General features: G+C 42.5%; 1 protein-coding gene across 2 annotated transcripts in view; it reads right to left on the bottom strand.

Moving 5' to 3' along the window:
- Positions 1–897: 897 nt before the first annotated feature.
- TIM50 (Haloacid dehalogenase-like hydrolase (HAD) superfamily protein) overlaps positions 898–23,610 on the bottom strand; it is a 69,259-nt gene continuing 46,546 nt past the window's right edge. The window contains exons 4-10 of one of the 2 annotated variants that reach the window (XM_087663590.1): positions 11,954–12,018; positions 11,613–11,726; positions 2,233–2,337; positions 2,005–2,103; positions 1,528–1,684; positions 1,315–1,417; positions 898–1,197 (exon numbers count right to left, since the gene is read on the bottom strand). In XM_087663590.1, the coding sequence (XP_087519716.1) occupies positions 1,140–1,197; positions 1,315–1,417; positions 1,528–1,684; positions 2,005–2,103; positions 2,233–2,337; positions 11,613–11,726; positions 11,954–12,018 (701 nt within the window). In that variant the 3' untranslated portion in view covers positions 898–1,139. The remainder of the gene's footprint in view (positions 1,198–1,314; positions 1,418–1,527; positions 1,685–2,004; positions 2,104–2,232; positions 2,338–11,612; positions 11,727–11,953; positions 12,019–23,610) is intronic. The other variant, XM_087663591.1, reaches the window with a different exon arrangement.

Raw genomic sequence — 23,610 nt, 5'->3', positions numbered from 1 at the left:
AACGCGCCACTTGGCAACTATAATAACCGACGGTGTATGTATAGCATATGCACACATATCTATTCAACTCAGTGCCCCACAGGTAGAGTTAATGGCTCTTACCAGGGTTTCCAACCTCATCAACTCTGGGGTGCTTGGCACATGACCTCTGTTTTTTTCCATAGCAACTTGGAAGTGTGCCACCACCCTTAGCCCCTCTGCAAGCAAGGATCAAGAAGAACTACCCAGCATCCACAGTCCAGTCGCCCATAGGCTGTAGTACATAAAGGCTACTGAAGTGCAAGGTGCAACTCTCAGGTGTGTGAACGACGCCTTACAGTTCACAAGACCAACATGTAAAGAGAGAACCGCATATGCCCCTGAAGTTAGCGAGCCCACTAGTTCATCTCAGGTACCCTCACATTCTACGTCCGAAGAAATTGGTAAAAAGGCAATCCTCATTTCAGAAGGGATGCAAGTCACTTGAATACAGTGCCTTCCAAGGAAAAACGGGTATGACTTAAGTTGGAGGCAAGGACAACTCAAGTAGTAGATCTTGTCTAGTCCAAATGCATAATACATATAGACGGGCCTAGGAATTAGTTCAACCTGGCTACAAACAGCAACCATCTCTCATCTGAAAAGAAGAGTGCAGTCTCCTTCATGTTCTCAGGCACGTGAAAATAAATGACTTCAACATCAACACATCTCCGATGCATAGGCTAGTATCCCTGCTTATATTACAAAACCTGTCATAACTTTCATGCAACAGAAAGTCAGAATAAAGTGTCAAAATTGTCAGTCCACAAAAGCCACAACCCCTCCCAAAGTTGATCAATTTCCCATTTTACAATCTGCAGGCTCGCCCAGCAACTGAACACTGCAACCAAGTGATCCAATCAAAATATGAGAATCATGTAAACAAGAGCCTCAAAATTGGGTTGCCAATGGCCATTTACTCAGACTAGGTAGTAAGATCTGTAGCCGTGAAGTTGTGCATACATTGCTATGGGGGTTTTAAATTGCCCATTTTTAGTGAACAAAATTGTGTGGCCTACTGTGGATATCAAATAACTCTGAAAAGCAGTCCCAGACACATGTGATAATGTGCAGCTTGGTTGGGTCCTTATTCTAAAGTGTGTCTAACGGAAAAGCTATGACTAGCTGGATCGAGAACCTTTGAAAAAAGGGTTCTGAAATCTCAGTTCTTGCATTTTCCTGCAACCAAAGAAGAGAACACCCCAGCTTAGAAGACGTTCAAAGCATTCTCTCTCTAGAAAATATAATCAGGCACATTACTAAAACCATTAGCTTGTAAAACTTGTGGACACATGCCTTTGGTAGTCTTTTGTTCGTATGCGGAATTCAGCTGGAATGTCATGGCCACTATATGATGCAAGTACAGTCCTGATGTCTGCTGGGCGGTTACGAGCAACATCTGAGAAGCACAAGCAGTTTAGCATTGGTACGATGACTTCATTGCAGAGTCGTCACATGATTAGCTAGCACTTGTTTAAGAGCTTCACAGGACACAAGAAGCTAGCTTACATTCAAAGAATGGAAGGAGGTCCAGAAGATTGGTGTCCTCATTCTCAAGTTTCCAAGGCCTTACAGGCACAGCATTCTCAGGTTGCAAACAAGTTTCTTTAGGATGAGCACTCACATAGATAACACGAGCTGGATTCCTGTTTAACTTCGACAAATCCTGGCAGTACAGCAAACTATTATGAAGATGGAGAAAGTAAAAATTAACAGAATTTGGCTCAATAGAAGTTCTAAATTTGGCCAAATGACTTGTCCTTGATGTTGCATGCATGGGTGGGAACATCCACATGCGTGCATGTAAGGCCCCCCCCCCCCCCCCCCCCCCCCCCGAGGATGTACATATATATAACACACCAATGTTACTCTTTTTGTTCTTAAGAGTTTTAACAATCAACGGGTGGAAATGAATGGAGACCTGAAGCCCACACTTAAATAATTCCAATAAAAATTCAGGACTGACATGACTAAAGACAATATTACCCGGTAATGGTTGCCATTCACGTACTGGGTAGCCTCTCTTGCCAGGCGGTAGCGGATGCAACCTTTTTTATCTAATTTTTCCAGCATTGGATCAACTATCTGGATCAAAGCCAAAAACAGTGCCGACTCATGAAAAACATTGGAATGATTTGACATCAAGTAAATTTCAATGGAAAGCACAACTGTCGTTTCATTAGGACTAATGTTACAAGTTTGCAGAGAACTCACATATGATGGCTGATCAGTATATAGCACCAGCTCATAGTACTGTGCAAGATGCTCAAGAAAGGCCTCCACTCCAGGACGCTTAAATGTCCGCCAACCCCTGTCTCTCTACAATGTTCAACTGGTTAGACCTCTTCACCTCCGTCAATGCTCTATGTCACAGGCAATCCTACTGTTCAACAATCATCTCTCAGTAATTACATCAGTTTCACCATCAGATCCTCTTTCCGCTATCAGAAATTTTGAAGAAATCAGCACATATGGGCAAAGGCTGAAGCAAAGGTAAGCATAAGCATTGTACCCTAAAGTGACACATTCAGTAATCTTGAGGACAATACAACGATCAAGAGTTGTGCCTCCTGTGTCCTCACATTACTTGGTAAAACGCAAAAATTAACAGACATGGGCAAAGGCTGAAGCAAAGGTAAGCACAAGCACTGTATCCTAAAGTGACAGGTCGTACCACTCTGAGATAGTAATTCATAATAACACCAAGCATACACAAATGCTAAGGTCATAGAGATTACAACTCATTTTTGACACAGTAAGAATTAGCATCACCCCACAGCATCCTGTTAGTATATTTTTCACAAGATCTGATCAACAAAGCCACATGAAGGTCAAAAGAGAAAGGAATAAAACATAAAGCCTTTATGTTCAAAAGTAACTATTGTGCCCTAAACTATGCTGCCTCCTCTTTAGTGTAAACAAAGTGTGCACACTGCATTAAGCTAATTATTGTACATCATGGGATTCCTAGGTTCTTTGTGCCATGCTACAGGTCTCATTGCTTGAGTGTCACATTCAGGGCATGCTTTTTTAATAGAAGCTTTTGGCTAGGAAAGCCACACATGTGAAGACACCTGTAAATAGAGGGAAGCATGTAAACTTAGCCCGTTTCTTACTAAAAGGATCTGGTAACTGTAACAGTCAGAAAACGATCTACTTGGACACATGGCATGTTCTAGCAACAAGCTCAAGAGGCCTTAGGTACACACGTGGCTCAAAAGATGATAAAGTGAAGAAGGCAAGCACACTCAAGAGGCATATGCATGTGATTCAAAGGCCATCATCAAACTAGATCTGCATATGTCAATGGCCCCGCTCAAAAGTCATCCTCCTAGAAAGAGAAACCCTCGCAACACCTTATTAACAAATACATCTATGGCTACTTGGGGCAGATAAACCAACTGGATAAAACACAATATAGGTGGTGGTGTCTTTTAAGAACTAGTAAACATTGTGAAGGTAATCTTACAAATCTAATATTGCTCAAATTCAAAAATAGAAAATAAAGCAAATCTAGAGAAGATGAGATCAGCAAATGCAATGATCTAATCCATAAAAGTCAATTAGAAAGCATCTTAAAGATGTGGGGTTGGGGGGATGTTAATTAGCAAGTCAAGCAAGAAAAAGTTATCATGTGCCCAAGGAGAAACATGTGGAAAAAAAACTACAACTTGGGGGTTCGAAAACAGCCATAATGAAGTTGAAACCTTGCTGCACTCTGGCAGAAAGGGGGCAAGGCTGCACCTTGGGCTAAGTGCCCCAAAGGTGGACTTGTACTACTGCACTAATTATCTCAGTTTATGTATTTTCCTCCTCTGAAGTCAGGCCACCATCTTCTAGACTGTTTGGGCCAGATTTGGGACAGTTCTGTCTTCTAATCAATAGCCTATGCAGTTAAGATTCAATCAGATGAATGGTTGAGACACAACCTTATATGATAACTGAAAGATCAACTTTAATGTGAAGGGATTGCCAGGCTAGACCTAGCGAGTAATATTATACAGGACTAGTTGAGCTTAGGCTCAACAATTAGGTCTCTTTGCTACTTGGAATGTGAATCTCTAATCAAGATTACATGTCATCAGCGTGTGGATTAGACATTTGCACAATTGTCGATGATATGTAACTCTTTATGATATCAAGGCTATGGTTGGCTCCGAGATGTAGCAGTTGGCTATTATAGCCTATTTTGGAAACATTGGCCTATGTCAAAGACTACATAGAAATGGATGTTCAAAAATTCATTGATACAAAGTTGACAGAAAGTACACTCCAGAAATGACAACAGCTGCACGAAGAACAGGGAGAAGTGTCAGAAATTGCCATGGCTAAACAAAGATGGATGGCTGACTGACAAGAAAGAACATCGACAATGATGTGATAGAGAACAATTATGCCTTGAGAATACTTAATCACTTACACCAACCTATTTTTTTCTGCCTCAGCACAGGATAGGTACAGCTGCACTGAGAAAACCTACACAAGTGTTAACCATAGACTGGAGTGACGTCACTGCACAAGATGGAGGTGAGAGACAAGCACATCAATACTTATTTTGAGAGTACAAGTTAGGTCCTTGTACACACCAAAGTACACACCACACTCTTGAACCTATTTAAATGGTGGGTAAGGGATGTTCACGCCCACACACTCTTGTGGCAAGAAGGTGTAAGGGGTGTTCACTCTCTTAGACACACTTTTAACACACCCTAATGTGTGTTCATACACAAAAGCTACGAAATATCCAACAAATCCTTCTTCACAGCAAAGGTGGGTGAGACTCTAACAACAAAAAAGTTGCAGCCTTTCACCACATTCTCCTATCTTGAAGTACGGTTAACCATCTACACCTCCCATGCAATGTGACGAATCCTTAGAATGAAACAAAATCAAGGTAAGAGGCTACACTTGTCGCCTACTGCCTCTAAGCTCAAATGAGTTGGAATACAAGAATCTACTACAATCACTTTGCAAACTGTGGCAAAAGAACCAATTCAATAATAAAATAGGAAAATATAAGGATTGATTAGGTTTAGAAGCCCTAAACCAAGTCTATCTCATCAAAAGAGACTTGAGCAAGGGTGGTGGCTACATCTTCAATCTCTATCTCTTCCACCAAACTAGTATGATATAAGTCCTATTCCTTGTCTAGTTTTCTAAAACATTGGGTTTCCTCGTGTCTAATACGACCACAATAATGGCACTTCATCTTACCACAGCCATTTTTGTCATCAAGAATGTTACTTATAAAGGCTTGTCCCTCTTTTATGTGTCAATCCTTCTCGAGAAGTGAAGCCACCATATCTTCAAAGAGTGATTGAAACTAGGCACAAGACCTCAATGGTTGACTAGAAGTTATCAACATTTGGTATGCTTTTTGTCAACACTATCATCCTATCTTCATCATCAGGGGCACTTTTTAAGGCTAATGAGTTGGACTAAAGAATTTGAACTAAGCAAGATGATCACTTAGTTTCTCATTGTCGTCCATTGTCAAGACATAAAATTCAGGGTCTAAAAAGACCTTAAAATTTTTTACCTTCTAGATTGCTCCATCTTCCAAGCTTTCAACTCAATACCTTTTGTTGGAGATTCATCATCCTCAGAGACAACATCCCATAGGCCTTATGCATGAGTAATAGTTGCAACTTTGTTTGTAGAGTTGGAAATCCAATCCCTAAAACTTGTTTCCCAAAAGTGAGGGTGTTTCTTGATGGTAAAGCCATGAGAGGAAAGTGATGTTAAAAAAGAAAGACTTTTCGTTGTAGATGTCACGAGGACGTGAAATTTTATTACTTTGCTTAGCGTTTCATTAAAATTTTATCAAATGTGCTAATGTGACTTGCACATGTGAGGTGCAAGTCAATTATTTCACAATGTGAGTCCTAGGACCCTGCAATATCAATTGGTACCAAAGGCAAAAGCTGTAATAAGTTATGTTTGATAAATACTAGGTGGTACTCGGTATCAAATTCTGGCAAGGATCAATTTATTAGCCACTTCTGTCAATGGTGACATTAGAGATTAAGTATTAATTAATTAATTAATGCCAGTCAAAGGGATTATAACTGCTCAAGGATACTTGGAAGACAAATTGGCCTAGCCAATTTAATTATTCGCTTGTAAAATTAATTTTTCAAGCACAAGAATAATTATTATATTAATATTTTGAAAGTTAATTTAACAAGTTGGTTGGATAATGCTGAAAAATGGGATTAGAAGGCTGCCACTTGGCAAAAAACTTGCCATGCAAGTGGAAAAACGTTTTTAGGGGCTGGTGGAAGTCTGTTCCAGCCATTGTGGAAGAGAAGGAGGCTGTTAGAGAGCAAGGAGAGGCTACTGATGTGATTTGCAACCACCAAGGATAAATCCTACAGCATGTGACAGCAATTTGAAGCCCTCTAGGAGTAGATGATAGCACCCTAAGGCTTTTTTGGTACAGATGACAACATATAGGAGAAGGCAGTAGTCTTTCTGGTGGTCCTAAGCTATAGGTGACAACTTCCATGGCTGTTTGAATAGGGTAGCAGTAGCTTTTCAATATTTCTCGCGATGAAACTCTGAAATTTCTCTCTATAACATTCTCTCTCATCCTCCAATCATCTCGACATTTTCCAACAGTTTGAGCCATCAAAGGAAGAGATTTCAGTTAATCTCTGCTGAAAACCCTAATTTGAAGTAGAAATTAGGATTTTGATTATCACCTCGAGAAGTGTGCTCAAAAATTGAGAACCTAGGACTTGAATTCTAGCAATTTATATTAAGGAATTTTAGGGAGATTCAAAAGGCCAGCTAGCCAATATTAGATTTGGCGCTAAATTTGTCTTTCAAGGAGCAAAGTGAAGGCCAATCCCCGAGTAAACCAAGGGGCAATTTTGTTTGGAGACTTGCCGGTTATTTATGACAGCAAGAGGCACTTGGACTAGCAGAGGAGATTAGAGAATCTCAGTTGTACTCCATCCATTTGCAATAAAAGCTAAAGAAATACCACAAGGGGCGTCAGTTTTGGAACCAACACATTATCCATTGTCCAAGATTAAAGTGGCAAAGTAGGGGTTTGGGTTGGCTTCTTTTGGGTTTTTGCTTTTTCTTTTTTTTCTTTTGGGGGGAGGGGAGGGGGGATATGTGTGTATGTAACGATATAGGCTTTGTAGCTATACCATGGCGTTATAGCCAAAAACACCTATATAGGGAGTAGTAGTGACTCTGAGCTCTGCTTGGTTTCCACTCTACATGTGATTTCCTATACTCAGTGGTGAATCCTCATGTGTGGCGTCACGAGGGTGTACTCTTGAGATGTGCCTCAATATTGTATCTTTCAATATCATGAGTACAAAGATTCCTTATTGATATATCTTGTGTGCCATTCCGCTATGCCTTTTTGTGCTTCCTGATAGGTTATGACTTGAAGTCCCGTGAAGGTCCATAATACTTGGTATCAGAGCAACTCTTGTGCAAAGCATACTAGCTCGAAAGGGAAGCAAGCTCATAGACGCGGAGGAGATTCTACCATAATACATTGAGCAACGTGACATGACAACCCTGACACAACACGACGCAACGCAACGCGACACGACATGGTGCAACGCTCCACATTATGAGTCCCCTCGAGCGTGTTGCGTGCTGAAATTTGGAAAAGAACCTAATGTGCCAACAAGGTTGAGAGGGAGCCGTGGCGTGATAAGGACATGTGGCATATCATTCAAAAATTTCTTGGAGAGAGCGGAGGCTGTGGGAGGACAGTTTCTTTGAAGAAGAATAAGACAAGCTATACCACTGGCTCAAAATCACATACAATAAGAAAGAGTTATAGCTCAAACTGATCGAGCAGACAAAAAAGACCATCAAAACACTAAGGAAGACCCACAAAGGAACAGATGTGTTGCGCAATCTCAAAGAGAAGGCTGTAGAGTTGGATGAAGACCTCAAGGAGGTTGACTACCAATTGATTATGGTGCGAGAGAGAGCCACGCTGTGGCAAGTGAAGCTGGCCCGAGATCTCAACACGGAGTTGCAAGAGAAAATCATGCTGAGGTGGGACTAGGAGATTGCCTCTGAATCTAAAGGAGTTAAAGAGAGGGCCGAACCATACTTGAAGAATATGTGAGCCGAAAGAGAACAAGAGCTGAAAAATGGAATGAAGCCAACCAAAGAAGGACCAAGGAGCCAAGAAGAGAAGAAACAGGTGCAAGAAGAAGAGCCGGTGCTCTTGTAAAGAGTATCCTACGGATATTGTGGAGAGCTAGTCTTTGGGCGAGGCACACAATACGACTCATAACCGAATCACAATGTCCCAGACACCTTCTTCTCCAGTTCCTATGATGTCTTATCAGGCTTCTCCATCATTGGAGGCCCTGAGACGGCATTATGGACTCGGTGAGGAGGACGACACTCCACCTTCACCAAATTTTACTAACATGACAGAGGACTCTGAGGAGTACTATCGCAACAAGTATGGTGATGTTTACACCCCTCCTACCGGTTTTGCTACCACATCCGGACCGGTTAGTGAGGCTAGCCACCTCTTCGATCATGGAGGACATACGGCATTCGGAACGTCTGGCGATCCATCTTCATCATCTCAGCTAGGTCCAATGTCAGGTTTGTACAATTCTTTTGTTTTGCATGAATCAAAACCCTCGTTTGTTTCTTCTTTTGAGGTACAGGATCCAAATGGCTTTGCGTATGTGAACTTCAATAGAGGGGGCTCACGAAGCAGACAAAATTCAAGTACATCTACAGCTTCTATTCCATTTGAGCATATCACACACACTTCTCACTTCCCTCCCATCCCACCCTCTTCTATATCACACCTCTCATCATCTTTCCAAAACCTTGGATTACACTCCACATCTGCATCACACACCCTAGGGGTTGGATCTTCCATCTCCGCTCCTAGCACCTTTTCCTTCTCTATCCCATTCTCTCCCTCTTTGCACCATGGTACTTCGTTAGGGGGAATGCCACCCTTTAACACAGTGTCTCTCACCTATCAGCACATGAGCACACCCATAACTCCTGCGACGACTCTGATGGGCATCCCCCTCACTATCCCCAGCTTCACATCTCCCATGACCATTCATACGGCAGGGGTTTCCATCCTCAACTTATGGTGATGTGTCTTCACACTCTCCTTGGGTTACACCTACGCAGGGATTCCCATCTTCTACTCACCGTGTTCCCGTCCCACCTCCTTGGGTTCCTCATGTGACTACCGTGTCCATGCCTAGTCAACCCATCCCTACCTATGAATCCACCTGCTACACGCATGCCTGGTAGGCACTCTGGGGCCCATTCCCAAGTGTACTCCACTCCCCCATCCTACCCACACTACACTTTTTCACACTATCCATCTCCGAGCACTACCACTCTTGTTGCAACAGCCAAGAATGCCTTCATGGATAAGACACGTTTTAACGTGTCAAATTTCACCACTTGGTCTAATTTCATGCAACAAGTGCTTGAGTCTCAAGGTTTTTGGGACCTTGTCATTGATCTAGAGTCTATGCCGGACCCTTGACTAGCTCACCCTGATTACATCCGTCAATGGAGAGCCCGCAATGCCACAACCAATGTTGAGCTGATATAGAGATTGCTTCCTGAGTTTCACTCTCAGTTGCAACACTTCCCGCTCGCGTCAGAGCGTTGGAGTCACCTTCTCGACCGCTATGCGGCTCGCGATCGTACTCAACGCATCAATCTCAATTTTGAGATTCAAGAGTTCTCTATTAAGGGGATGATCTGAAAGTCAAGCTGGCTGAATATAGACGGTTACTTGCTGAGTTCGCCACTATTGACTCTCCAAAGTCAGATGACAATCAGGTTACATTCTTCTTGAATAAGTTGCCCAAAAAGTACTTCAATTTCATTCAACACATCATCTCCCAATCTCGATTGCCAACCTTCTACGGGTTTGAGTGCCAGTTCTTGCGTTACGCAAGGCTGCATGATCAAGTCCACAAGAAATCCTCATCACAGCCTTATTCAAAGCAAAGGGGATTGGTTGCTTCTTCTTTGGGAGAGAAAACCACCAGTAGCAAGAACTCACTAGATGCGAAGGCAAGCCAATCAAAGGGTGACTCCGCTTCCTCCGATGGAACCAAAGAATCAAGACCTATCTGGCAGCAACTCCTTAAGAGAAACCAATTTTGCACACACTGTCAGAGAGCAGGCCATGTGGACGAGGAGTATAGCTCCAAGGCCCAAGGTCTTCCACCTAAAAAGCCTCAACAGAGTGTTGCAACTTCACAGTCCAGTGGGGCTACGCCTTCCGCTACTACCCCATCTACTCCTCCAACCCCCACAGCAACTGTTAGACATATGACACCTGCACAACCTCAGCGGCCATCCTTCTCTACTTCTGAAGGATTGGTTGATTGGTCTGCAAGTTCCGATCCCATTGCACTTCATGCATCTATCTCACCTTCCTCCCCACCTCATCAGGCATTCCCTTGGTAGAGCCCTGCTACTGGACGTACGCGATGGTGACCACCTTCTTAGACTAGCATGTCTCTAAGTCCTTTTGGATACCCTAGGTCAATCTAGCATTCATTTTTCACACTCTTAGAGTCGGGCCCATAGGATTTTTGTCTCTACATTTTAAATTTTCCGCTGCATTTACTTATTTTAGTGCCAAGAAAAATAATACCACGAGTCAATAATTAAATTGGCTAGGCTAATTTGTCTTCCAAGTATCCCTAAGCAATTATTGACCCTTAGATTGGCATTAATGTCTAGTCTCATATGTTACCATTGACATTAGTGGCCAATAAATTGATCTAGGCCCAAATCTGACTGATACCAGGTACCACCTAGTGCCTACACGCATAACTTATTACAACTTTTGCCTTTGGCACCAACTAATATCTTGGGGTCTTGAGTCCCACACTGTGAGATACTTAACTTGCACCTCACATGTGCAAGCCACATTTGCACATTTGATTAAGTTTTAGTCAAATGCTAAGCAAAGCAATAAAATTTCACGTCCTTGTGACAATATAATTGTGCATTCATCCTATTGTTGCACTCATAGTTATGGAAAATGAGGGAACAAAAAGAGAAACAAAAACAAAAATAGTTAAAGTTTGGAGTTTTGAGGGATTTCTAGTAACTATAGGGATGAGAAACGCAGAAAGAGAGACAGCAATGGAAACGTTGAAATGGCAAAAAAGTGGAGTATCGGGGTGTTTTCAAAATTATGGTTGAACTTCTTGCTCTGACCGACAGAAAACCCTAGCAATCAATATGACTAATATCGATCTATTTGCACAAGATTGCTGTAGTTTTGTTCAAAAACAACCCTGCATTTGTTCATGTAATGTTCCTTATCCTGTGTTGTGGCAGGGCATTTGGATGCAACTTGAGACCATGACGCAGCAGACCGAGAGCTCATCGGTTAATATGCAAACCTGTATCAAAGGGCAATCCTTGTGAAACACCAGTGTCACTAGCACAGGTTTCAGGAAAAACTTGTTGAAATCACAGGTTCAAGGACGCCACATAAACACATACACTAAATCTTAAACAAAACAATACATAAAGAGCTTCTGCAGTTAACAGTGTTGTTAAAAGCATCTAAGAAATTTCATATATACCTTCCAATCTGAGTATACCAAAGTCTCATTGAGATCAAGAACAATTGTAAAAACGTGCTGCTCTTGTGGAATAAGGTCTGGTAATAGTTTATCTGACGGAGGTGCAGCAAAACCCTGAAAAGTTACATTTTGATTAGTCTCTGCACTACAAGATTGCTAACAAATGGCTACCTGAAAATTGGTACCAAGTCCTGACATAAAAGAAACACCCTCCCCTGGTTGCTGATACTCCATTGATTCATTAAGAACAATCATTAGCATATTAGGGTCCATTCTTAGAATCTTGTAAATACCATTGTTCAAAGCAAAATGAAGTGAACTTTTCCTGAACTGTTACTCACTTTGATCTGGTTCTCTACAGCCTTCCTCGTCTCCAGATAGAATTCTGCAACACTTGCTCCAGCTGCTACAAAACCCGAGCAATAAGATATCTACCAAAAACTTTAGCAATTTAGTTTCTCTGATTCTAAATATGCAGTTTTTGTTTGAAATGTGGCAGAAAACATCATAAGTAAGGGGCATCATATGCACAGATCAAACTCCAGAACCAGTCCGAATTACACAAGAAACATCAGACTAAAGAGAAAGCAGTCTTGTTTTCTTCTATGAAGGTTACATTCTCAAATTCCAATACATACAAGTTTCAAACACAATCATCCTTTTCATGCGCAAAGGGCAACATGCTAGATTAGTCACCAAAAAGTACAGAGCACAATATGGCAAAACAAGTAACATCCTTCCGAACAAATTTTTCCAATCCACAAATCGTACATATTTTATATATATCAGATGACTTCTTGTGTCCCTTTATTTACTCACTTTGTAATTGCACCTCTAAAGGAATATGCAATTAAAATCAGTTCATATCAACAAGCTCACAAAAACAAGGGTGTTGCAAAAACACCAACAGACTTCTTCTAAGTCTCAAATAACTTACCAAATAATAAACACATGCCTAGGCTTAAACTTTAACCATACTGTTCATGTACATGTGATCATTTCTAAGCCCTGCTATATGTATTGTAACTTAAAAGAGAGATAACAAAGCTATACTCCTAATTGGACTTGGAACGAAATAACTGAACAGAAAAGGTGTCACAACTCTATAGAAATAGAATTTGTATCCTTTTTCATTAATTTGTCTATATAATGATTTATTAAATTTGTTTCCTTTGCACTAATTAGATATAAAGAAAAGTGCATTGGAGCTGGCCACTAATGAGTGGTCACAGGTTATGGTGGACCCACGCGGTGGGTTAGAGAAAAGATAGTTCACACTTCCACCTATATGGCCCGATTGGGCGCCTGTGACCATAACTCACACATATCAAGGTTAGACTCGCACACAGAAAGGATTGATGCCTTGAAGTGTGGGCTAGATCCGCCAGAACAGACAGTTACAATCAACAAGATGGCATGATCATGAAATGCTTGTACAATGTGCATGTGTGGGCTGAAAGCTTGAAATGCACACTTCTTTGCATAGAAAAGTCACATGAAGATTCTGATACCGTTTTTGCGATGTACACGGAAAAAGCTTTCATATGACACCCATATTGGGGGGATCCCTAAATTTTAGGAGGTCCCTAAATTTTAGGAGCCTCAAATTAGCCTAAAAATGCTAGTCCTAAAAAATAGGGATGTCATTCTAAAAATAATAGTAAATTCTGTACTCTGACTGTGCTTACTAAATTTGGTTATTTCTATTCTTGACAGTATTCAGCCCAAAAAGGAAGGCCATAGAGAAGAGACAAGTGTCAAGACACTTGTCACACAAGTTTCCAAGTGTCCCACCACTTGTCACATCTCATGACATATGGCTGGACACTTGTCTTGTGCTACTCCACTTTCCCCTTTTGTACTAGCTCTTCCCTCTCCTATAAATAAGAGCTCGTTTTTCTTCATTCAACATCATTTTTCTTTGCTGTAAACTCATGTACAGCACCCACAGATAGCCAGAAACTGGCCCCATCCATCCCCATCATTATCCCCCACTTCTCCATTATCAAATTCCTCCATATTCCCTCTTCTATCACTGCTGTTTTACAGGAGAGCAAGCCTGTAAATTCATTACAGCACCTCCTTCTCGAGCTCTTTATTCCATTTTAGCAACAAGAAGCAAGCCCTATCCATGTACTGCTGATCAACGATGGAGAAAGGCTGATTTCCCCTCTTTCTTCTCTCATACTGCAAAGAAATCAGTTCTTATCATTGCATAATAGATAATGCATGTGTGTTTGTACATCTTTGCATGATCTTATGAGAGTGAGAATTACTTCTCCTCACTCTAAGATTGATTGTAACTGAGCTCTTCCCTAAGGGACTTGGGTTGAGCAGAAATACATTCCTTCGGGGGAGGGGCTTCAGCCCTCAATCTTGTCTCCATTACTTTTACATTTTCATGCCTGTAATTTTGTGAGTAATTTTCATTTTCAGCTTTAAGTATTCATTATCTTTTATATTAAATCTCGAAAACAAGCGAATATCATAATTGTTAAGCATACTACGTTGTTCGGGGCGTTTACAAAAGGTTTCAACAATGAAAGACACCCTGCAATAGCTGCACCTCCATCACTGAAGCCCTCTACCAAATTCTCATCAATGCAAAACACAGAACACAAAATAAATTGGTAAATCATCAGCTCAGCCTCAACCAAGCACAATTCCTCTGTACATGTGACATCTAAATCCCAAAATCCTGAATCTGTCAAGAAAATATACAGCAATCGGCTTGAAGCCACAAGCTGTATATCCCCACACATCAACCCTAGCTAGCTGAATCAGTGCCAAAGCTGCCTCTGTAAGAATCTAGTACAACTGTAGTATGCTTAAAAATCGAATCCCTCCATATCTCTCTGTTCCTGACGTTGCCTTTAATGAATGAATAAGAGGCTCAAATCACTCTCGGCAAGTGCCAACTACTGGAACATCCACTGGCTGATGGCTCCAAAACAGATACTGAACTCCAGTCATCTTTGAAGACAAGCATGTGATATACTTGCATCTGATAAATCGAGCAGAAGAGAAGTAGCTCAAGGATGCACAACAATCACATAAAACTGCTCATCACTAAACAGTCCCAAAAAACTGTTGAATAGACATCCATCAATCCAATTCATATAGATCTCTCGTCAATCCCTCTCCATACCCTGGCTACCTACATCTAGCTCCAAGTTGAAACCATTGCTGAAGTAGAGAGAGCCTATGTTAAGCTAAAAAAGATGCATTACAAATTAAATCTTAACTAACTCATTACAACAGCCCCAAAACTCAAATATTACCAAAGTTATTGTGTCCCATAAGCAAATTTCCAAACTTTGGGACGATCCATGAAACCAGCCTTCCTCCCATGGAGGGGTGGTAATAATTATAACTTAATTACAGCAAGCAATAATCAATGAAATGCTGAAACACAAACATTTACCAATCAATCTTGGACATTGGACACCCTATTGGCCCCAAAAATGGCACCTCTTTTAGTATTTATTTATCTTTAATTGCAATTGATTCGAATACAATGGGATTCCTTCAATCCCCTGTGCAATCTAAAAACCCGTCACTATCAACAACCAGCAGCAAGTCTTCAAATTGATTTGCCCCTTGATTTGCTAAGGCAATTGGCCTTCACCGACTCCTTGGAAAATGAAATTTGCCCCACATTAAAATTTTGGCTTACTTGAATCTTACTAAAAAGTAATTATCAGCCCTGAAAATTCAAGTCTTGAGGCTTCAATCTCTTGGCACGCTTCCCGCGATTGCTGTCAAACCCAAATTCCTACTGTAAATTAGGGTTTACAAGAAAGAAAAAAACAATTTCTCAACCTCCAAGAATTAGAATGTTGAGATCTTTGAAGCAAGGCTGGAAAATGGTTGGAGAATGAGAGAATGCTGAATAGAGAGAAAATTTAAGCTTCCATCACGAGAAAATGAAAGAAATCAGCTACTATCCTGTCTAGACAGCCATGAAAGCTATCTCCATTGATGGAACCACCAAATATGATGTTTGTTTGGCTGAAACAACCCTCAAAACTGTTGTCACCTACTAATGTAGTCTCTTCACGGCATGTCACCAGCTCCTGAGGGGTCTCTTTTACTAGCTGCAAAATGGCCTATCAATTGTCATAGTAGCTATGGCAACCTTCTCCCCCTCTCTCTCTCTCTCTCTCTCAATTTGCAAAAGGCTGGTATGACCCTCTCTCTCTCTCCCCCAACCTCAAAAACATCTTTCCCACTTGCATGGGCAAGTTTTGCCAAATAGAAACCTTCTAGTCCCATTTTTCAACGTTATCTATATTATTAAATTAACCATCAGTCTTAATATTTTAAAAATTCATTTAATAATTATTTTAGTGCCAAAAATTTTATTCTAACCAACCAACAATTAAATTGCCTAGGCCAATTCACATCCCAAGTGTTCCTAAGTCTTCTTTAGACCCCACATTGGCATTAAGTACCATTAAATGCCAAATCCCTAGTGTCACCAATTAACACTTATGGCTAATAAAATGTCTTAGACCAATTTTTGGCACCAAATACCATCTGGATGAAAATTAATTTAATAATTATTTTAGTGCCCAAAAATTTAGTCTGACCAACCAACAATTAAATTGACTAGACCAATTCATCTCCCAAGTGTTATCGAACCTTTTTTAGCCGCTAGATTGGCAGTAAGTATCATTAAATGCCAAATCCCTAGTGTCACCAACTAACACTTGAGGCTAATAAAATGTCTTAGGCCAATTTCTGACACAAGATATCACCTAGTATCTGTGTAAGATTACTTTTAACAACTTTTGCCTTTGACATCCATTGATTTCCTCGAATCCTTGGCTTGTTAATATGAAATAATCTTGGTTGCACTTCACATGTGCAACACATGCTTAAACATTTGATTAAAAATTAATCGGAATGTTAAGCAAAGCAATCAAAATTTCTCGTCCTCGTGACAATCCACATCTATAAATAGAAGGCTACCTAGACACTTAGTACATCCCTTGTTTTGTACATTACCCCAATTCTTCCTACCCTCTATCCATTAGGTGCCCCAATACACCCTGTTGCAATGGTCATCTCCAACTATTGCCCTTTGGCTTGGTGACTCCTACATGCTGCATTTTGCCCCATGCCATCATCATCTACAACAAGCCATTTTTGCTTTTCCGAGCACTTTTCTTCATTAGTTTCTACTCTGACTAGTGCTTAGAGCACTCAGAATCCGAGAGGTTAAGGGCTACTAAAGTCTAGTGAAGTTTAGGAGAGGAAGAGAGCAAGCTATTGCTACACCTTTCCAACCATTGGTGATCAGCCCAACCATTGGAGGCCATCAAAGAGTTGCCCCCACCTGATCATGAGGCCATTTGAAGCGAATAACAGTCCCTCTACGTTGCCTGTAGACAGCAATTGTGGAGCCCACAAGAGCAAGCAACTGCATGAGGGGCTCCTGTTAATGGTGGGTTGCAATCAATTAGACATTCACAACGAGGCATCACTAAAATTCAGCCAATTTTGGCTAATGAAACTCTAAAATTCCTCTCTCTCTAGCTTCCTCTCCGTTCTTTTAGCCAATTCATAGCTTCCCTCAAGAGGTCTAAGCCGAACTCAGTCCCAAGAGGGTGCAATGGAAGAATTTCTACTAGTAAGCCAAATTTTACAATAGACATTAGGATCTACCGGCCACCTTGGGAAGACTACTCAAAAATCAAGGCCTACTATTGGAAATTCAACAATTAAAATTGGGGATACCACTGCCTTCTCTATGATGGTTTTGGATGCCTAGGTCTTTTCCTCCTGGAGCTCCAAAGGCACCACATAGCACTACTGCGAAACAAGAGGCCAACTCATCTAGAGGAACCCACACAAAGAGCAGTGACAAACATTTTCTGCAGACCCCAGAACCAAAGCCTCACATTTAGAAGCATTGGTTCCTTTCATTTGCTCCTCTTGGTCCAAGATCATAGGAGCCAACTGTTGTGCTAAGAATTGTTGTTAGCCACTTAAACAGCCCCAAAACATGCTTATTTTAGGCTTATTTTAGCCAAAACCCTAAAACGAGGAGCGGATCGAGAGAGTTAAGTGGGAGAAGATCTAGAACCCTAATTTTCTATAAATTGGCAGCCAACCCTCCACTCTTCCCAGAATCTCGTTTTTGCAAGTTTCAGGTGTTACCAGCTTGCTGCCCACACCCCAGTCACGGAGGACATCTCAGCCCTTGATGTCCATCATTGTTCCCTACAGTCTGGCACCTGTTTCCAGCCCTCCACACGCTGATTGCTGCTGTTTCTGCCTGGCATTTGACTGCTGATCATCTGCACTGTCGTCGTACAGCCTGCCACCCCAGCAAACTGCTGCATTTGTAGGCCCCAGCTGCCACCCTGACAGTTTTCTCTCTCCTGTTGCAGTCACTGCAGTTTTTCTCTCTCCTGCAGGCTGTCTTGCCTGCGTTTTTAGTCTTTCTCTCACCTACTGCCTGCGTTTTTAGTCTTTCTCTCTCTTGCAAGCTGTCCTGCCTGCGTTTTTAGTCTTTCTCTCTCCTCACTGCTGTCTGCATCAGATCCAACTTCTCACAGCTATGTTTGCTGGTGTTCGACATCCGGAGGCTGCTTTGCTACGATTCGCGATCTGCTCGGAGTATGACACACTCTCCAGCTCATTACCCCTGCCCTAATCCTTGAGATATAGGAGTTGGAGGGTCAATATTCATTCATTGCATAGTGTGTTTGCTGCCATTAGCATCATATTATTAGTAGTCATATTATTTCATTTATTAATTGTGTTCATTGTCTCTGAGTTACCCTAACCCTAACCCTAACTGTGTTCTTTTATCAGTCTGTGCTTTGTCGTACGGTTTCTGTTTATGCTTCTATGTTAGGGTATTTTCTTTACATGGTATCAGAGCTTGGTACTCAATGAGAAACCTAGGCCTTTGATCTGAGAGCTCTTCGCAAGAAGCAAGAATAATAGTAGGTTCAAATGACTTCGAACACATCAACACCGATTCTGTCTCCAGAACAGCCTATGCCGAGAACCGAGCAAGGATGGGCCGATCAGCTTGCTCCACAAAGTTCCGACACGGTGGTAGATACATCTGGGTACATGGAAGAAAAGATAAGCAAGCTGACCTCTGAGGAATATAAATTGATCATAAACTATCGACGAAAGAAGATTGAGGAGCTCAACCGAAGGATTGCCCTTCAAGAAAAGCTTCTAAATGAAGGTATGCATGATTTTCACTCTTCAGATGTTGCACGTAAGTCTAATGATGTTGCAGGGCCGTCGAGACCTCCATCAGGGATGGGCCCCTCTCTTGGAGAGCAAGATCTGGAGTATTTTCCATTTTTTCAGACTCTTCCGTCCTCTCCGGCGCAAGGTACTTTTGATTTGTCTTTTGTGCCTTCTTCTTTTACCTCTTCTGTTTTGCAATATACTAGTAGAGATCATGTGAAAAAAGAATCCAGTCTGTTGACTACGGAAAAGGTCTTCTTAAGGACCAATTCTTGTTTGTTAACACACGTCGAGGGGATTATAAGAAAAAGCCAGGTAACTCTTCTTCCGCCCTTCCTTCTTTTCCGTCTACTTCTCATAATCAGAATGAATTTGGTGTTCCTTTCACTTCATTACATGGTGCATCATCATGTTCACAATTTCATTTTCAATCTTTAAATGATAAAAATGAACAAAAAGAATCTGCACCTCATCCACCTCACTTTCAAAACCCACCCATCCCACCACATTCTTCCGTTGCTTCACCACTTCCATTTACACCATTTCCATTTCCATTTCAGACACCTCATGTCGCACCGCACATCACACCGGGGGGTTATGGAAACATAGACACGTCCTTTAAGACCTCATCCTTCCCTCAGTCGGGTGGTGTTCCATCTACCTCATACACACTTTCGGGATCATTGCAGTCTGGGTATCCCACTCAGTCTCTCCCAAGTGTGAATCAATTGCCTCCATCGTTTGCCTCCATGGCATTACCTAGTAGACCTTCTGGTCATCCTACTGTGTCCCAGCCTCACTTTGGACAAGGCTACCGTGTCCCAGTGTCTCCACCTACACCGGCACCTTATGGAAACATTCATGTTCCAGTGCCTCCGCATCAATCGGCACTCATTGGACACTCACAGCCTACTTCTGCCTACTCACCTCTTCCCCCTCCCTCTTTCTCTTATCACACGCACCCACCTCCATCATCTTACACCACCTACCCGACACCTCATGGTTCTAGCTCATCTTCTATCAAGAATGCATTTAATGACAAAAATCGTTTTAACAGGTCAAACTTTACTACTTGGTCGAATTTGATGAGACATGTCCTTGACTCACAGAACCTATGGGATCTTGTGCAGGGGTTGGAACCCCAACCCGATCCCGCATTTGTTCCATACGAGGTCATCCGCTCATGGAAGGTTAGGAATGCCTCTACTATTGTCAAGCTTATGGAGGGCTTATTGCCTCAGTTTCATTCTCAGCTTCAGCATTTTGACTTAGCGTCAGAACAATGAGCACACTTAACTAACCGCTATGCGGCTCGGGATAGGACCCGTCGTATTAATATTGACCATGAGCTTCAACTTTTCAAAATCACTGACCGGGATAACTTGAAAGTCAAGTTGGCTGAGTATCGGCATCTCCTCGCTGAATTCTCTACTACAAGGACTCCCAAGTCCTTTGACAATTAGGTCACATTGTTCCTAAATAAACTCCCCAAGAAATAAACTCCACAACCTAAATGGCAGTGTGAGTCTGACACTTGTCGTCAAAATGGCCAGCCTTTTGATAATGTTGACAATACCTATTCTTTTTAGGTATATTCTGCCACCCTTGTTTAAGTTGTGACTAGGAGTTTTCTTGAGAATCCCCAAATTGATTTAGCTTTTGAGTTTGATTTTGATTTTGAGTGGAGATTTGGTTTGGTTTGCCCTTCCCTTGTTGCCCTTTCTGAGAATGAGTAAGAAGGCCCTCAACCAGCTCACAGCGTGCCAACTCATGAGTCATAACCAAGATATCCTAAGTGAAAATGCCAAAGACACTCATTGTGTGTAGGCTCCCGAGATGTGGCTAAGGCATGGAAGCTATGGAACACGGAGCCCTCGGCTGTCGGTTCGGTAAGAAAGTGAGTCATGTGGTATAGGCCATTAGGCTGTGCCTCACCGCGAGTAATTACTAAACTAGTCTGAGAGTCAAGGACCTTGACCGTGGTCGTTGTAAAGAAAATTGCTTGCCTCAACCGGCAAAGCTGCTGAACAGATAACAAGTTCATCCCAAGCTGAGGGACATGATATACATTGTCCAACGAAGCTAGATCCGGACCCTTGTCAGTGGCAAAATTGACGCAACCTTGAGCCTGAATCTTGACCGTGGAGTTATTTTCTACACGGACCCGCCCAGTTGCAGGGGCTCGGGTACGGAAAATGTCCTCTATAGGAGTCATGTGATGTGTAGCTCCACTGTCCACAACCCAAACTGGAGCTGAAGTGCTCGGCTGTGACGAGTGGGTCTCTGCAGTAACCTCGTCAGGAGGCAACTCACAGATGTGGACGAGACTCTCATCGGATGTCTCTATGGAGACGATGTGGGCCTCTGCAGACCAATCAGACAAGCCCTCTAGAGTTGAAAACGTTGTCGACTAAGATGGTTGTGCGGTGGCAGTGTGAGTCTGACCTTTAAACTGCCCACTCCACAACCTAAATGGCACGAAGTACAGCACCAAAACCTAAATCTCACACCCCACTCCACAGTCGAGCAACCCCCAGCAAGGGAGGCAAGGTGATGGCAAGGGGCAGTTTAAAGATCAGACTCACACTGCCACCGCACAACCATCTTAGTCGACAACGTTTTCAACTCTAGAGGGCTTGTCTGATTGGTCTGCAGAGGCCCACATCGTCTCCATAGAGACATCCGATGAGAGTCTCGTCCACGTCTGTGAGTTGCCTCCTGACAAGGTTACTACAAAGACCGTGCCTAATGAGCCTGGTCTACTTCCCTCTTCTGACATTCCTACAGTTTCTTCAGCTCCCAGGCCCCCCTTCGCAAAACCGGTGACCTCGCTGGTACCAACAGACCATGCGGGATTCGTGGATCCTACCACCGGATTTCTCTCCGAAGGAACCTAGAAGATCTACCCAACTTGCTCCTCAGGCATCATTTGCAACGCTATTTACAGTTGATTACATAGCACATTCTGAGCCGGATACATGGCAGGAGGCCCTTCAGCATCCTCAATTGCAAGAGGCCATGGAAAAGGAGCTAGAGAGTATTGACCGAAATGAGACTTGGACATCGGTGGATCATCCAAGCCACAAGAAAGTCATAGGGACAAAGTGGATTTTTAGAACAAAGCTAAAAGCTGATGGGACTTTAGACAAGTACAAGGCTCGCCTTGTAGTGCAAGGGTTTCGACAGAAGCACAGCATTGATTATAAAGAGGCCTTTGCTCCTACTGCACGGTTGACTTCCTTTCGGTTGCTACTTGTGCTCGCTGCTCACCACAGCTGGCCAATACATCAGATGAATGTCAAGAGTGCCTTCCTGAACGGATACTTGGAGGAGAAAGTCTATGTGGAGCAGTCACTGGGCTTTCCTTCAGGGAACCCTAGGGATAAGGTCTTTTGCTTGCAGAAAGCTCTTTATGGGCTAAAGCAAGCGCCGCGGTCTTGGTTCCATAGAATGAATGAGTTCTTATGGACTCATGGATTCCATTCTACCCCTTATGATCCGAACTTATATGTTCGATCAACACCAGAGGGGGTTAGCTATATCCTACTATACGTTGATGACTTACTCATCACAGGTTCAAATTCTGTTGCCATAGCGGAAATTAAGGCTAAGCTTAAAGCTACATTTGAAATGACAGACCTTGGTTTGTTGTTCTATTTTTTGGGGATTGAGGTAGTTCCACTGGAGGATGTATTTGTGTGTCACAACAGAAGTACCCACTTCAGCTTGTGGAACAATACACTTCGGATCAGACACGACCAGTGGCCACGCCTCTTGATCCTACTGTCCACTTGTCGAAGAATACCCTAGGGCAGCCCTTCGATGCACACACCTATCGTTCTATTGTAGGAAAACTTCTTTGGTTAATTCACACTAGGCCAGATTTAGCTTACTCAGTTAGCATACTCAGTCAATATTTCACAACACCTAGGATGTCACATTGGATTGCATGTCTTCGTGTGTTGCGTTATTTGCGGTGTATTTTTTCTTATGGCTTGACATATGGTTCTGGTTTATGTTTGCCGGGGCACATTGATTCTGATTGGGCAGGAGATCCTAACACCCGGTGTTCCCATGGCGGCTACCTCTTTACCTTGGGCACAGCTCCCATTTCTTGGTCCAGCCGTAAGTAAGAGACGGTGGCGACTTCCACAGCCGAGGTTAGTACTGGGCTCTCTTCAATGGCACCACCGAGGCCATCTATCTGAGGAGTTTACTGGTGGTGCTTCATTTTCCATGTGACTCTCCCACAATTGTCTACTACGACAACCAGAGCGCCATTGCCCTTGCGGGCAAGGCAATCCGATCATCACACCACGGACACGGCATGTGGGAGTCCACTTCCACTTTTGCAGAGAGCAGGTTGAGCTAGGCACTATTCGCCTAGAGTTTGTGCCTTCATCAGATAATTTTGCAGATATCTTGACCAAAGTGGTCAACCGGTCGATTCTTCAGTACCTGCTACCCAAGATCGGCTTGGGTACACCCTCCCCAACTTCTTCAGCTTAACAGGGAGAGGGTGCTTCCCTCTTGCTTTCCCTTCCAGTTTAAGAGGGGGCGGCTTCTACTCTTGATTGTGGCAGTGATAATGCTTACAGTTTTTAGACATTACATTTACTTATTCTTTTGTATTGTATTATGGGCATTTGTAACTTCATCCGCACTGTCAGGATGACCTGATTGTAAAGGGCACTTGGACAAGTGAACAATTCCCCTGCGAGGGCACTATCCCAATAGCACCGTTGCATAGCATATTGCATGAGCATGACCTCTTGCA

The sequence above is a fragment of the Lygodium microphyllum genome, chromosome 23, assembly GCF_053477565.2.
Source record: "Lygodium microphyllum isolate KBCC chromosome 23, Lygodium_microphyllum_v1.1.10, whole genome shotgun sequence".
Lineage (NCBI taxonomy): Eukaryota > Viridiplantae > Streptophyta > Polypodiopsida > Schizaeales > Lygodiaceae > Lygodium > Lygodium microphyllum.
This window is presented reverse-complemented; position numbering and strand designations above follow the sequence as displayed.